At 36.6% G+C, this 17,776-nt stretch overlaps 1 protein-coding gene across 1 annotated transcript in view; it reads left to right on the forward strand.

Moving 5' to 3' along the window:
* DCBLD2 (discoidin, CUB and LCCL domain containing 2) overlaps positions 1-17,776 on the forward strand; it is a 127,713-nt gene that overhangs the window by 73,180 nt on the left and 36,757 nt on the right. Inside the window, exons 7-9 of the mRNA XM_036746335.1 lie at positions 891-931; positions 3,886-4,095; positions 14,269-14,393. Coding sequence (XP_036602230.1) covers positions 891-931; positions 3,886-4,095; positions 14,269-14,393 — 376 coding nt within the window. The remainder of the gene's footprint in view (positions 1-890; positions 932-3,885; positions 4,096-14,268; positions 14,394-17,776) is intronic.

The following is a 17,776-nucleotide window of genomic DNA, read 5'->3' on the forward strand; positions in this document are numbered from 1 at the left end:
CTAAAATATATGTTTTTCAAGGCTTATTGAAACAAATTCCTTATCCAAGTTACCAAACCAATTTTTTATTTGAAACAAGTTAGAGCATTATATCAAATCCCAATTGCATTTAGTCTGCTTTCCTTTTTCTGTTTCCTCTAGGCCTATAATACAAATTTACTTAGTCCTTTTTTCTGTTCTAAAGACAGTTAATTTTCCAGTATCCTTTGGAGAGTTATAGGACCTTACTTTGCAAGAATGGTTTGAATGCATTACTCTAAAAAGGAGTATATATTAGAAGACAGCTCAGTGTTCCCTCTAGTCCTATGATTTTTCCACATTGTGAGATAATCATTAACTTATCCCTTGCTTAGATTTACCTTAGTGATCTACATCCATTACTGAGAATTTCAAACCCAATATTGAATTACAAAATCAAAACTAAAACTTCTTTTAGGTTCTCAATTACATGGACGTATCCTCAAGAGTATACTAGTTGTATTAAGAGTCAAGGTTTGTTCTACCTATTCTAGCAAATAGTGAGTGCTGCTGACAAGGAGTTGACTTTTGGTAGATTTCAAAATTTTTAAGGAAGTAGATACCCAGTTTATTTTGTGGTAGACCTACCCCCCCCCATTTTTCACTGAATAATCTGAATTGTCATATGCATTTAATTTTTTTTTCAGTTTCTATGGCTGACACTTTATTCATTAGAAGCAAAAAATACAGGGGAAATTTTTTTTTTCTTTGGGGGTTTTCACTCTTTTTTTCAGTATAAAAAATAATCTCATGTTGCCACATTAAAGCAGCTTTACTTTTGTAAACAGTGATGTGGAAAGTCTAGATTCTCATGGAGGTAGATTTGGATCAGTACATTATATGACTCAATGAATTTCTTTTGTTTTCTGTAGGGGACAGTTATCTGCAAGTCTGTTTACCTTTAAAACTAGTGGTAAGTCTGTTATTGACTTTAACATTTAATTAGCAATCAGTAAAATGCCAATCTTAATGAATTAGGAGCCCTGCGTTTATTTGCCATGGTTTATAATTGAATTGACCAAACACTTATGCAGAGATTGCTGCTTGAACACCAAGGAGTAAGTGATAGGGAGAATATAAAAGAAATATAAGACGAGCCCTTTTCTAGACAGGCAACTAAAATATGCAAATATGAAATAATTCAAAAGCAAAAATGTGTGCATGCATGAAATGGTCTAAAGGAAGCCTGCTTTACTGACATTCTCAGTAATGTAAAAATGCTGAAAAAATACTAAAACTTTACAAAAGCTGTAGTGGATCCCTGGCCTTCCCTCCACCCTCGACTCATACCCTCCATGGAGATCTCAGCAGCCAGAGGCCCATCCCTAATCTGGGGGCCACAGATCTCACTGTAGCCCTCCCTCACCAGTCTCAAGGGACCTGTAGTCATAGTTTTCACCCATTATGGTCCACTAGAAAACATTTATCAATTGAGAGTATGTGTTAACCACTGTGCTAGTCACTGAGTATAACAGATTCAAAGAATGAAGCAGTTTCTACTCCTAAGAAGCTTAATGTCTGCACTGCTACCACTGAACAAAAGTAGATTTAATGGGGGACTGGGGATTGAGAGATTAAAATTAATTAGGAGAAGTTGCAGGGATTCAGAGGCCCATTACTTTTGTAGCTAGTTATAATACTTAAGAGCAGTAAATAAGGTATATGAACTTTTGTAAACAAAAATTAAGGCATGAGATACAATATTCTGATTAACAAATTAGAATTAAAATATATAGTTTAATGGATCCATGATATTATTAATGGTCGTAATCTCTCCTCTAGTACAATTCACCATCTTTCAGTATCTTCTTGAGTGTTATTGTTCTTGATGAATATTCCATTGAGATCTACCCAACATGCTAGATGCATTCTTCTGGTGTTTTAATTACGTCAAAAGTACTAGCTTAGTACTCTAGCTGTTATCCCTTGATTTCAAAATAAGACTAGCCCACATCTTTTCCAGTCATTCGTGTCTCAAGAATGTCTTTAATAACACTTGTTGTATACAGGATGCTGTTGGCATTATCCCGTGGCCTGCTTATACCTATTTGGAGCCACCGGCAGATTTGATTCTTCCCCGATAGTGTTCTGTGATCCACAGCCATATAGGATCCCTGGGAGGGTATTAACATTAAAATTGTGGGCTTTGGCAGGAATGAACAGTTTGGAGTAACTGAGAGTGGTGTGTAATGATCCATCTTCAGTGCATATTCAAAATATACTGCTTGAGTGGGCAGCCTGTCCAACTGCATATCCTAAGCTTGGCCGTAGACTTTATTTACTTGGTTTTTCCTGGGTGGGTTATGAGCACAGTCACTTTTGAGTTACTCTGAGTCTCCCTGGAGAGATCCTGTCATGTTCCACGGTTCATGCAGTAAGCACAATGTCATCTAGAAACAGAAGCATGGTGGACATCATCAACAAGGAATCTTTTTCATTTGCATGTTATGCAGGGAATCCGCTATGGTACTGGTAAAAACACCTGTGGGGGACATGTCTTTTTGTTCGTGTGTGTGTGTGTGTGTGTGTGTGTGTGTATCTGTGCTTTTCAATAAAATAGCCTTTGAAATTGGTCAGAAATAAAAAGTGGGGAAATGGTGGATGTTCGTGATCCTTGAAAGCCAAGGATTTAATGAAAGAGATTGAAAGTTAACCCTCAAGGAATCATTAAAAAATTAATAGTTTAATAAACAAATTTATTTTGCATACTATTTTTTGACCAAAGAAAGATTTTACTTCCTCCAGACAACAAGAAGGATGTAAATAGAAAAAAATGAAGTAACTATAAATCAAATTTAGCATCTTTAATGTTAGATGTGAGTGGTTTGAATTCCCATAAAATAAATCAGTATGTCACTTTCAAGAATCTTAATGTATAAAATTTTAACTAGATTAAAATTGAGTAGCAGACAAAAATAAAATGGAGGGTCCTTGAGGGAAAAGGGTATTTTGTTTTTGTGTTTGTATCCTCAGTGCCTGTCCCAGTGCTCTGCATATACTGGGTGCTTGGTGCATGTTTGTTGAATTGTAAATAAAGATCACCTACAAGGAGAGATGCATAATGTCAAAAACACAGGAGAGCTTGCTCCACTCTACCCTAGCCAGACTCCAGACAGCCAGTCTGGAAAATTGTCTCCAGTTATGAGCATCACATTCTATAAAGGATAACCAACAGGGTGCTAAGGGCCTTGAGAGATGATTTGAAGGAACTGGAAAGTTTAGACCAAAGGATATAAGACCTAAGGCAGCCATAGTTATTGTCTGAATATTGAAAGGCTATCATGTGGAAGGAGGATGAAGCTTGTCCTGGTTAAGCCTCAGCAGGCAAATCTGGAAACAATTAGGTTCAATGTGATAGAAGGGGGAAAAAGGATTATATATAAAATTATCTAAAATAAAAAGATTATATATAAAGTAAGGACTTACAACACAGCTGAAAGGAACAACATGTATGTAACAGAGTTGGTAGAAATATTTATATGTTTAATTTTTTAAATGTAAAGTGTTACAAAATATATTTAAATGGGTTTTTTTGGTGTTTAAATCTAAGTTAATAGTAAACTTTTAACAAAGAATAAGAAATAAAAGACAAAGTAAGAGTTGATAAAGGTGACCCATTAGGTAACATTTTCAAGCAAAGGTGGTTCTTGAAGCAATCAGAAGTGATTTGGCATTGATTGAATTGAAAATTTCTGTTTGTTGGATGAAAATATCTTTAAGTTTGCTTGTGGGATAGAAACTTAGATTTTTATACTTTGGAACTTGTAAGTTTGAAATGCAGGTACACAAATATTTGTAAGCCAAAATTCAAATTCTGATAGTCGTGCAATTTCAATGCATAGTTTCTTGTTTGTTTTCTAATTTGAGGCTGTTATGGAACACTGGGAATGGAATCTGGAGTCATCTCCGATTTTCAGATAACAGCATCATCTGTGTGGACTGACTACACAGGGCAGCAGAATAGTTGGAAACCTGAAAAGGCTAGACTGAAAAAACCTGGACCCCCTTGGGCTGCTAGTGACACTAATAAATATCAGTGGTTACAGATAGATATGAATAAAGAAAAGAAAATAACAGGTAAGTGGCATCTCTTATTTAAGAACAAGTTGTGATAGTAATATTTAGGTACTCTTATAGAAAGGAAGACTCGAATGACACACTACAGTTTTTTCCTTGACCCTGTTGTTCCGCATTTTGATTAGTGACCTGAAGACCTAGGAGGCTTGCTTATAAAGGTTGGGATTGATAGAAAACTAGAAGGAAAATGTGTGGGTCAGAGACCACTACTCACATTAAAAATATACACATTAAAAATATTTAAAAAATGACACTGCCCCTGGCCTTAACAGTGAAAGAACCCATCTACTTTCAAAGGATTCATGACAAAGGGAGAAGCTGTATCTGTGATGGTTATGATTCTCAGGGATTGGCAGATTGTTCCTGAAAAGTACTTACTATGCTGTCAGATTTCTAACCACTTAATCAAGGCCAACGAAGACACTGCTTAATAATATTACTCAGATGACATGTAATAAGCCATTTGACAAGTGATTTTAAGGGATATTTTCCAGAGAGGCATTTAGAGCATATTTACTCTTTTTTTAAAAATTTCTGAAAATAAAACCAAAGGACTCTGTATGTGTAAAAAAAAAAATATACAGAGACCGTTCTTGGGAAAAGGCAAAAAGGAGTTTATTACTTTCTCATGAGAAAAGGATGCACCCCAGCGTGGCCCAAGATGGTGCCAGCGTGTGTGTGTGTGTGTGTGCGCGTGTATGTGTGTGTTGCATACAGCTTAGAGCAAGTTACATAGATCCTAACGCAGAGTTCCCCGCACCCTCCCCACTGGCTCCTCTTCCCATTGACTGGGTTTGGAGCTCACATTCTAAACATGGAATCTTTTCCACAGAGAACAAAGAACAAAAAGATAGGCATGAGACCAGAGACTAGTATTCAGCAAAAAGGTAGTAAAAGTTAGATAAACAGGACCTTGCAGGTGTCTGTCTACTGATGTAATTTCTTATCTCTACTTTCTCAGCAGAGCAGTTTCTAAAAATGTAGAAGGGGTGTAGGTTGGGGGTGGGGGTGGATGGCAGGAGAGGAAGGTCTTTTCCCATGCTGAGGGTGAGGCTTCACTATTTCCGTATTCTATTCAGTAGCATACTGAGGGGGCTTCACTATTTCAGCATTCCACTCAATCCTTCCTCTTCTTTTTAACCTTCTGAAGACCCCTCATTCCATCATTGATATATCTGAATTCTTCCCCTTAACTCCTTTAAGTAAATATGGGGGGGATTAATAGACACATTGACAAATCAGACCCAAAAGAAAACAATAATGCAATTGTCCCTTTAAGATTCAAAAAGTCTTTTCCTACACAGCTGTCTGGCAGGGAACATCGTTAAATGAAGTCCTCTGGTTCTTGGTATTTGTTCCAGCCATCTCCAGCGCAGCATCTTCTTTTTGTCTTTTTGTAGGAACCAGCTTTCTGTCCATTCTCCTACAAAAGTGACCTCAGTACATTTTAAACTACTATTTCTAATCCTCATAACCCTGATAATTTTTACAAACTCAAAATTGGAACCATGGCCAATTGTCATGTTTAAGAAATTCACATCAGAACCCAGTGTCTTACACTTTACATTAATCCATTATTAATTTTCTCACCAGGAGGATGAGATTTCACTTAAGGAATTAATAACAGGCTCCAGTACATACATAAATATATTAAATAACCAAATTTCAACACAGGACATATAAAATCTTAAACTTTCAGTTATGCCATATTTCTTTTGATGGCATTTACAAAATAAACCACAAGCCATTCTTTTTTTTTGTCATTAATTGTAACAAAACTTTAGACAAGCATGATATTGATCAAATAACAAAATAACATTCTCACAAGCACTTGACCTAATTGTCTCTATACCATTACCAAGAATTAAAAGGACCCTAACTCATACAGAAACACTAGTCCTAGTCCTGTAGTTACCTAAGATGTTCCATAATCAATTATTTGAGTAAATTGGTTACTATACTTACAAAACTTTCTGATTATAAAAATTTTGCTACTAAGAGATTAGAGACTTATCAGTTATCAGTCCCATTAGGTCTTTGAATAGCAAATTCCAGTAATCAATTTAAGATATGACTGTAGTCTCACATTGCTTAAGGAACATCTTCAAAGCAAGCCCTAACTAGCTCGCATGCATTTCTACTTTTGTTCATGAGACCTTACTAAGTTGGTGCAAAAGTCCTTAATGTAACACAAATTCCAGAATATTATCAAGAAATTAAATTTCTAGTTATCACAGAATCAAAGTTCATTTCCAGGGTGGTAAGACCCATAAGAGGAGATGTTTAACTAGAAAAAGAGAACCCTTGGAGTGGAGAGGACATAATTGGTGTCATCATAACATTGAAAGGCTGCTATGGGGAAGAGGGTAGTAAACTTGTCCTGTATTGTCAAAAAGTGTTGTAATAAAATCTCTCATTGATAACAGTAATAGACTGATTACAGGAAAAATACTACTGCTCTTAGAATCCTTTCAAACAAAGGGAACATCTTAAGGTGAATCTTAAGTAGTTTGCATAAATTTCTGCACGTGTTCTAATTCTAGATAAAAATATTATTAGATTTCCTAGTAAGATAACACAAAAGAGCCCATATTTTATACTGACTACTTGCTTTGATCTTGGAAACTTACTCTAGAAGGAAAAAGAGCAGGGACATGTGACATACCAAATATGACAGGATAAAACATCCTTAGCTTTGTTTAAATTCAGATAGAGTCACAGTTCTCCAGTCATGCAGTATCTGTTTCTCCTCATAGCCAGACTCAGGAATAGTCAGGTGGGAAACATTCCTTTCCAAAGGAACATAATGGGGAAACTGATTCAGGAGGATCCCATCCTAGATTGAGGCTAAAATTGTCCCCTCAGCTTTTTTCCAAATGCAGACCTCCACTTGTTAACAGTACAGGATCACATTCCCTCTGCTTGTGACATTTCTCTCAGATACTGATTTAATGCAGACAACTATACCCAAATTCAAACTCAAAACAAATTAGTTATGGTCCTAAGTGCCTTTTACCTTAAATAGCAAGTCTCACTAATCACAGCTTAGAGCCAGATACAGTTGCTTTTACTTTCATGGAGTTGCAATAAGCAATAAAGATTTACTGGGACTCACATATATAAGAGATTCCATTAAACGTTTTTCCTTCTTAAATTTAAACTTCTCCTGGTGTAAAAGCCAGTTGTTAGAATCCTCTCTGTCTATTGTACATAAACTTGTAACTTCTCAGCAAGGTGAGTTCATTGTTTAGGACCTACATAAATCAAACTAATTCTTTTCCTGGGCTGATGACCTTGCCTATACAGATAGTTTCCAGGGGCCTTGGCAATTTCACAAAATAAGGAGAATTAACATGGACCCCAGGAAGGGGTGAATACTGGTGCCTTTTGCCTGCTGACTCCCATGCATACAGGAAGACTGTTCTGAATGGGCAGAACCAAATCTATAAGGCTTTACACAATACCCTTCTTTCCACATACAGTAATCAATTAACCATTTTTGGTTTTAGCATTAAAACAATAATCAACAAAATAACCAAACTGTTTTTAACTGTAAAAAACCAATAAATTTCAATGACATCAGATGCATTTCCAGATCATTGAAATAATAATAATAGTAATTTATAAAAGGACGGGCTGTCTTACCCTAAGTATAGACACTGACTGGCAGGCTTCTCTACCTTTGGCCTCTTCCTCTATTTCCTACCTCCTTCTAACAGAATGGCACTAGCTGCCACTGCCTGTACACATTCTGACCATCCCCATGTGACACTGAGTCTAATACTTTGGAGAGGAACACCACTGGCTTACATCACTGCCCCTTATTCCTTTTTTTTTTGTTTTCATCCTTTTGTCAGGTGGGGGAAAATAAATCTCTCTCTAAAGAATCTGATCTGGGATGAGAGGGTTAATAGAAAAACCTTGGGCCTGTTTGCTATCCTTTGCTCTTTCTCTGAGCACATTTATTCAAGGTTGATCCAAAGACGACAAAGCTAGGAGTAAAACTTAAATAAAATTTAAAAAAAATTCACAGTAGTTTTGGACATAATTGTCATCAATATCAAATTGCTGCAGCAGATTAGCTTGCAAATAGAAATTTAGTAGGCCTTCTAAAAATCATGCAAAGGATTTTACAAAACATTTCTTCATAAAAATATTTCCCTTTCTGAGAAACAGCTTACAGTTTATCCTGATGTTATTATTAATTCCTAAGTACTAAAAAATTCTTAAATTTTATCACCAAACCTTTTCCACATAATTGAAGAGAAAAAAAAGAAAACATACTTTTGTAAATACTTGATTTAAGCAATAACCCCAATAGATTAGTTAACAATCTCACAAATTTCCTAAATGATAGCAAAACAATTTTAATTGAAAATCCTTTTAAATAAAGACAAAATTTTGTAATTTATGATTTCTTAAATTACAGTACTTCAAAATGTTATAATACATGGTCAAATAGAATGAATTAAAGGTTTCCTAACTCACCATTTTTTACAGTACAATTCCTCACCTAACAACATTTAGATTATAAGAGAAATTGCTTTCTGGCAACACGGATGATATAGTTGCTTACCAAATTATGCATTAAAGGAAAATTTTAGAAATACAACAATACCATAAACAATTATCATCTATTTAAACTTTAAAACCAAAATAAATTAATTACCATTCTGGTGGCTTTACCTTAGTCAGATGTGTTCCCAAATTGCCTTACAGAGAGAATCATTCATTTCATCACCAGTGACAGAAATTTCACATTGAAGAAAATCCACGTAAAGTTAATGAATACGAAGCAATTATGTTCAACTTAAAATAGTTTACGTTCAAATAGCATTTGTTTTATGCCAAGCATTGTGCCAAGCACCTTTACAATCATGCAGTCTTCGTAATATCCCTGGGAATAAATTCCACCACCATCCCCTTACTGAACAGTAATAAACTAAAGTAGATAGAACTTTCTTGGGGCTATATAGTTAACAAATTTCTCAATGCCAAATAACAATATGTACTTTTAAAATTATGCAAATATACATTTCCAAGTTCAACAACCTTGGACCTTTATAAAGGAATATTATCCACAAATTCGTATATTTCTTCAATATATTTCAGTTCCCCATTCACATTCACATTTTTCTTGGCAAAGTTTTAGAAACAGTTTTGGAATCACCTATTATAATCAGGTCAGTTTAAAATGTACTGGGCCAGTATTCTAACTACTTCTTTTGGCCCAGGTAAAAAGGAAGCCTAAGGAATTTGAATCATTGCTGACAAGGTATGTTCAGTTTCCCCTCAAGGCAGAAGAGTTTTATAATTAATTGAACAGTAATAATGATAACTCACAATAACCAATATCTTTACCATAGCCAATATCCATATTAGATTTGATAGAACCCACCCACGGATCTATTCCAAAAGGTGAGTGGACATAATTCCTTTTATTTCTCCATAACTTTACCTATTGGTTTTTTGAATTAGGCTATCAGCCTTTCACTGTAAGCTACCTGCTTAAGATTTTTGTTTACTAATCTCACATTAGTGCCAAATAGTAAAATAAATTTTAACCTATCTTAAGCATTAAATTAGGAGTGATACGTTACCCTTTTCATTGTTTTAAATATGACCAGAATGGATTCAATTTCTTTCCAGTTGGGTCCTATTGCACAAAAATTTTTCTTTTAGGTAAGGCAGGCAATGGTTAAAGGCTTATGTAGCCTGCTACCCTTTGATCTGAGGGGAAAAGATATTCAACAACTTGGCCAAAGTTCGAATGTGGGAGGGAGAAAGAGAATATTTTTCAACAACTCCTCAAGAATTTCCCAACCTTTTTACTTTCAATACCTCTATTCACATTCTGCAAATAAATTATATCTTCCTTAAACGTTCTACATATGCTCCTTTCTCCTATGTGCTTCAACTTTCTTGCTTTTACTTACCCCTTCTGGTGGACTTAATTCCCTTTAAAATTGCACATACCTTATTTCCCTCTTCAATTTGCCTTTTTCCATCATATAATTTAAACAGTAAAATGATTTTCTCTCTCCTTCTCTCTCCCACCCACCCGCTTCTCTGAAGAGACTGGAGTCAGGGAGAGAAAGACAGAAATAGTGGACCTTACAGGGTGTCAGATTACACACTCACTCCACATGGAGATACAGAATACATACAGAAAATGACAGAGAGCTCAGAGAGGATTCTTAAAAATCCACTGCACAAATTAGACATTGCTGGCATTTTTCTTTTCTCTTGTCTTTCCTTTTGTACTTTGGTAACTCCCAATTAGCTAGTCTATCCCCTAGTGGGTTATTGCCACCCATCCCTGGGCTGAGACTCACAAGATCTCTCTCTCCTTTTCCCAGAAAGGAGGCTCACCCCATCTTGCCCCACCCATCTTTGACTGAGTTTCCCCTGTGGCTCACAAGATCTTGCTCCCCAAAAAAGGGGGGGCTTATCTGCTCTTGCCCTAACCCCAGGCTAAGGCTCAAGATCTTGCTCTCCCTTTCCAAAAAAGGGGGGCTCACCCAATCTTGCCCTAACCCCAGGTCACCCAGGCATTACTCACTGGTCTTGCCTTCTAGAGGACTCACGGATCTCCCTCATTTGGGATTGTGTACATGACTTATGTGACCAGATCAATTTGGCCGTTCTTCCGGGTGGACTTCCCTAATGCTATCAGGAACTCCATTCCAGTTTCATTTTTACCTCCAAAGATAGTCTCTCTTTGGGTCCTTGTCTAATCAGGAGGGAGGTTTTTCACAATCCAAAGTTCCCAAGCCACTAGCAATTACCCATGGGTGCCAGCCCACGAATTCTGTATGGAAAGACCCCTCCCAAAAAGGGGCTTCCCAGCCAACACACCAAAACTGTGGGTCAGAGACCGCTACTTACATTAAAAATATACAGAGACCGTTCTTGAGAAAAGGCAAAAAGGAGTTTATTACTTTCTCATCAAGATGATGCCAGCACGTGTGTGTGTATATGTGTGTGTGTGTGTATGTGTATGTATGTGTGCGCGCGTGTGTGTGTTGCATACAGCTCAAAGCAAGTTATATAGCCCCTAATGCAGAGTTCCCCCCACCCTCCCTACTGGCTCCTCTTCCCATTGACTGGGTTTGGAGCTCACATTCTAAATGCGGAATCTTTTCCCAGCAACAGAGAACAAAAAGACGGGCATGAGACCAGAGACTAGTATTGAGCAAAAAGAGAGTAAAAGTTAGATAAACAGGACCTTGCAGGTGTCTGTCCACTGATGTAATTTCTTATCTCTACTTTCTCAGCTGAGCAATTTCTAAAAATATAGAAGGGGTGTAGGTTGGCGGGGGTGGATAGCAGGAGAGGTAAGGTCTTTTCCCATGCTAAGAGGGGAGGCTTCATTCCCATGCTAAGGGGGGGGGCGGTTCACTATTTCAGTATTCTATTCAGTACCATACTGAGGGGGCTTCACTATTTCAGCATTCCACTCAATAACAAGAACATTGATGACGGAATCAGAATTTAAAAAGGTGTCAGCAAGCAGGAGGTGATGGGCCAGAATACAACTATGAAGTTTAACAGGGATAACTTTAAAATATCCTGTCCTTAGGTCCAAAATTTTAATTGTACAAGTATAAACTAGGGAGGCCTAGCCTAACATGAATGATCCTATAAGAAAGACAAAGTAGTTTTAGTTATTGCAAGTTCTATGTGAATCAACAGATGGTGTCTACCAAAATTGCTAATTCAGTCTTAACCTTTATTAGTGGACACTTAGAGAACTGGAGTATATGTATTGAATATTGGGAACCACATTTTAATAATTACTGACAGATTGAAGACTCTCTGGAGAGCAAACTAGATTGATGAGGGGTCAAGAAACGATTTACATGTACAGCAATTAAAGAACCATTTGGGGGAGGGGTTTTGTGTAAAAAATATTAATGTAATATAAATTAGTAATCACAAACATCACATATACAAAAACCAACAGAAAAACATGATTGTATATCAAGCCATTCATCTTTATTGTGAATGATGTTTTTTAAAATGTATATCAAAATTTCTTAAAATTAAATTTTAATTAACAAACATTAATTTTCTTTCCTTATCTCCTGACCCATTTGGGGAAAAAAAAAGAAAAAACCCTTATAACAAATCTACATAGTCAAAACAAATTCCTTCAGTGGTCATGTCCAAAAAGTATTTGTCTCGTTCTGCACCCTTAGTCCATCACCTCTCTGTCAGGAGGGTAGGTCGCATGCTTCATCACTAGTCTGCTGGAATCATGGTTGGTTTGATCAGAGTTCTTAAGTATTCCAAAGTTATTTGTCATTATCATATTATTGTTATTGTGTTCCTATTATATACATTAATCACCTGGTTCAGTTCACTCTACTCTTCATCAGCTCATAAAAGTTTCCCAGGTTTCTCTGAAACTGTATCATCCTTTTGATCATTTCTTACAACACATATTAATCATGAAATAGATTCATTTTATTCTTGTACCATAATTTGTTCAGCTATTCCTCAAGTGATAGGCATCCCTTTGATTTCTGGTTCTTTGATATTAAAAAAAAGAGCTCCTATAAATATTTTTTGTATATTTTAGGCCATCTTCTCACATCTCTTTAGGGAATAGACCTACTGGTGTATCACCAGGTCAAATATACAGTTTAATGACTTCTTTTGGATATCGTTTCAAAGTTCATTTCCAGGGTGGTAAGAACCATAAGAGGAGATGTTTAACTAGAAAAAGAGAACCCTTGGAGTGGAGAGGACATAATTGGTGTCATCATAACATTGAAAGGCTGCTATGGGGAAGAGGGTAGTAAACTTGTCCTGTATTGTTCTAGAGATTAAGAGCTAAGAACAATGGATGGGATATGGGGGAGTTGGGATTTTTAAACTTTTAATCTTTGATTTTTAAACAGCTTCTAACAGAGCTCTCCAAATGGAATGGGCTACTGTTTGTAAGGTAAAGTGACTTTTCCATCATTGGAAATGTTCAAGCAGAGGTTTAGATTGATAAGGTAACAAGCATTTCTTAATTGTCTACTATGTGCTAGGGTTATGCTAGGCAGGGGATTTTGAGCCAGAGAAGACCTTAGAGATCCTCTAGTCCATGGTTCTTAACCCTAGGACCTGTAAACTTGTTATTTTTAATATTTGATTTCCATTTGAATCTCATATGTTTTATTCATTTAAGAAGATTCCCCAAACTACCAAAGGAGTTCTTGACACAAAATAGATTAAATAACCCTGATTCAAGCAAAGTAGCTTATTCAACACCAGCCAGTAAGGAGCAGAGCTGGAATTTATGCCCAAATCTTCTAACTTCAAATCAAGGTTTCTTTATACTTCTGCCTTCTGTCAAAAATAGGTAGAGGTAAGGTTAGATTAAGTTACTTCTAAGGTCCCTTCCAAATCTAAGATTGTGGTTCTGGTCCTTGGTGTAAGGGAGAGGTTCAGTTGAAATTAGCATACTGGCAACTAAATGATATAGTTTTAACCTTTCTTCAGACAACACTAAAATTCTTAGAATTTTATTAAAGAAAAGTAGAATTGATATTGTTTTGCTGTCCATTTCTTTTTAAAGTAATTAGCTGCTTTTTAACTCTATATTCTGGCATAACTCTAAAACGATAAGCTCTTAAACTGTTAAAGAAAAGTATATGGTAGAGGAATGAAAAGAACTTTAGTGTGCTTTCCATTTGTCTTAATTTTGTCAGTTGGTAAAGATTCTCTATCAGAAATAATTGAATAGGACTGGTTCAAGAAAATTTAGTTAATGGAGAAATGGGTTTATTTTGTTTTGATACTTAAAGCTATCAATAAATCGGTTGAATGATTATATCTGTTAAATTTTAATACTTATTCTTAGAGTGCTATCATAATTGAAATATATTTCATAATTCTGCTTAAATCACATGCCCAAAAAAACCTCTTCCCTTCCCCCTAACCACACACGCACACCACCAACAGCAACAAGCTTGTTATCAAGCCCAAATTTTTCCTGCCTCTGTGGGAGAAAGGAATTCAAGGATAGTGAATTTTTTATGATAAAACTACTCATTATATCTCAAATGCAAATGTTTACAAAAAATAAGGAGTAGGAGAAGACTTGATCATTTGTTTATACTTGAATACTTCAATCATTGGAAGTTGAGCATTTATGAAAATAAACCTTAATGTTCACAGGCATTATAACCACTGGATCCACCATGGTAGAACACAATTACTATGTATCTGCCTATAGAATTCTCTATAGTGATGACGCACAGAAATGGACAGTGTATAGAGAACCTGGTATTGAACAGGATAAGGTAAAATTATTACTATTCATTCTGCATTACAGATATGTTTACAAAGTAAATATAGTTTTCAGAAATGGAACATATATTGAGGGGCTAGGGCATCTTTCTCAGTGACATGTGGGATTAATTTTTTTTTCCTTTTCAGGAATGTTATTTCAGTAAGTTGGTACAAGTGAAAATGTAGATCAGTGTAGTCTATGTTTAAAAATAAAGCCATAGAGAGTTAAAGAGAATGTTGTCTCATATCTCCCTCTTCTGGTTATTTTGGGTAAAGTATTAATCTTTGGCCTTTACCAATTTGATACGCTAAAATTACAAAATGTTAAGTAATGTTTATTTTCTTTGGCTTACATAATCGTCTAATACAGGACGAAATAGAAGTTCATGTAGACCTATATCAAAAATGACTAATGGTAATACATAGAGATTTTGAAATCCATTCTGTAGACTAAAGACTAAAGTTGTAATCGAAATCTTAAATTTACAAGTGTTGTTTTAATTCATTTATGTTTTTACATATGTGAATTTCCTAATTTTTCTTATCAATTTTTAAAAATAGTTGATCAAATATTAGTTGAATTTATCATAGAATAAGCCTTTATAATTATATTTTTTAGAAAATAAAATCCAAGCATAATTGAGACCATAATTATCTGGCTTCCTATTATAGATTTAGAGCTGGAGACCCAGAGAGGTTAAATGAGTCAGCCTACAGTCCCAGGAGCAGAGCTAGGATACAAACTTGAGTCTTATATAATTCCATATCCGTCACTTTTTTCCAGTGTGTAGTTATATATCTGTTGAAAATAGTTGGTCTTATGCTTTATCATACTAAGATTAATTTTGCAGGTTAGAGGAGTATTTTAAAAAATTCCATTATATTTCTCATCATTAGTAGATAGAACTGTTAGCTCCATTAAAAGAATGATTACTATGACTTTATTTAATTAACTGATTCATAGCATCTTACAGTATATATTCACAGATCTTTTGGGGTAATTGGAAACTGAAGCCCATTTACAGAATTATGAAGCATTTATTAATCATCTACCATGTCCCAGGCATTGTGCTGAGTACTAGGGATATAAAAACCAGTCCCTGCTCTCTAAGAGTTCACAGGCTAATGGGGAAAAATCATGCAAACAACTGTAGGATATGATATTATGAAATAGGATAGGGTATATTAGGAGATATTATAGGATAATTTGGAGGTAATCACAGTGGGAAGGCACAGAGGGAAGTTAAAGAGGCCTGGGAAAGACATCTTGCTGAAGGTGAGACTTCAGCTGAGACTTGAAGGAAGCCACAGAAACTAGTACGTTGAGATGAAGAATGAGAGAGTTCCAGGCTTTGGAGGTCAATCACTGAAAGTGCTTTGAGTTGAGTTAGAGTATCCTGTGCAAGGAACAACAGGGAGGTTGGTGTCGCTGGATTGTAGGAAAGTGGGTGGAGGGGAGGAAGGCATAAGAAGACTGTAAAGTGTAGAGGGCCAACTCTGAGAAAGTCCATTCTGGGATAAGATACAGGCCAGGTTTTCCCTGAAGCCAGTTCTTGCCCTTGGGCTGATAACTCAAAATGTGGGCTCTCCAAAGCCCCCCTTGGCAACACACATGCTCTCTCCAAAGCTCCTCGGCACACACGTGCTCTCTCCTAAACCTTCATGGCACAACACGTGCTAAACAGCATCTGTGGGCTATTAACACAATATTGTTTACAACAAAAGGGTAACAAAGCATGAGGAAGTCATGCTATATAACAAATGTCTCACACGTGAATTTGTTGATCTGCTTGCCTAAAAGGATATATAAGCCCTTTTCTTTGGCTTAATAAACAGAGCTGTCCTACACTCTCCTGCTTGGCCCATGTTATCTTTTCACTCTCTGTGGCATTTGGCCATCTCCGGCCATTTGGTGCCACAGCCGCTGGTGGCAAGTGGCGCTTGAACAAGGGACCCTGAGGCAAGGCTGAAGCAGAGGAACCCAAAGCAAATGGATGGACTTGGAGCAAACAAACCCAAAGAAGACGGACCCAAGGTGAACACACACTCAAAGCAGATGAACCTGAAGCAGACGGGTTCAGAAGACAGAGGCTCTGAAAGAGTGAGTCTCCTGCGGAGAGGCCCTGGCAAAAAAGGAGCTCTGATGGCAAACACAGTGGATTAAGATGAGGGCGATAATCTTTCCTCTCCTTTACTTTCACTTTCCTTTTCTAAGGTAATCACCAGGCTTATACAGGGATTGTAGAGATGGGGCAGATGAAATCGGGAGAGAGGGACCGAGAATACTATATGAAAGTTCTGAAGAAGCTAGTAAGGGAAAGAGGTCTCTTAATAACAACTACCCAAATTACAAGAATTTTTAGAGACAGCAGAGATGGGCACATTTCCCTTACAGCTGGGAATCTGCCCCAGGTCATCTTAAAAAGCAAGGTCTCTAAGACTCCAATAAAGCATGGTACCTGGCCTCCATTACATTCCTGAGGGCTAAGCAATTTGTGTAAAGGATTCAAAAACTCCTCTCTTGTGTTTTCTGTCTCTGTGTCTGTTCTGTATCTGTGTTTCTGTGTGGAGTGTGTAATCTGACACCCTGTAATGTCCATTATCTGTCTTTCTCTCCCTCCCTGACTCCAATCTCCTCAGAGGAATGGGAGGGTGAGGGAGGAGAAAAGAGAGAGAAAAATGTTTGCTTGTTTAGGTTTTGTTGTGGAAAAGGCAAGTTGGAGAAGCATCAGGTCATAATTAGAAAGAAATAAGATTTAGAAACTTTTGGGAAGTAGTTAGAAAAAATACTCTTTCTCACTCCATTCCAAATCTGGCCAATTTGGAATGTGAAGAGAGATAAGAAGGCAAGCAAGAAACTTTTCCCTTGAATTTAAGTGAAATGTGTTCAGAATTTGGTATACTATTTGGTGCTAAGGCAAATTTGGAAAATGCATAGATCTCAAAAAGAGATACTTTGAGTCTCTCAGTACAAGGAGACTTTTCCAGAGTCCCACTCACTTTCACTGGCAAATCTGAAGTTCTCACTCTCAGAGTTTTTAAGGAGTGAACACAAAAGTGAAATCTACTTGAGTAAAAATTAGAATCATTGAAATTCTCTTAGAAAAACAAAAGAAAGGGGGTAACAGGAACATTCCCAGATTTTCTTGATAGACTCACAGAAGCCATCCAAAGGAGTGTAGGGGACGCTGAAGCTGCCAATATATTGTTAGAAAAGTTGGCAGTTGAAAATTATAATGCCGATTGTAAGAGAGCCCTGCTAGGGGGACCTCATATGACCATCTCTGAGATGATTCAAAGATGCCAAAAAGTGGGCACACTGGCATACCATGCTGAGGTAGTGGCTGCTGCTTTTAATCAACAGCAGCCAAAAACCACTTTAAAATGCTATACC

Source organism: Trichosurus vulpecula, chromosome 2, assembly GCF_011100635.1.
Source record: "Trichosurus vulpecula isolate mTriVul1 chromosome 2, mTriVul1.pri, whole genome shotgun sequence".
In the NCBI taxonomy this organism is placed as follows: Eukaryota; Metazoa; Chordata; class Mammalia; order Diprotodontia; family Phalangeridae; genus Trichosurus; species Trichosurus vulpecula.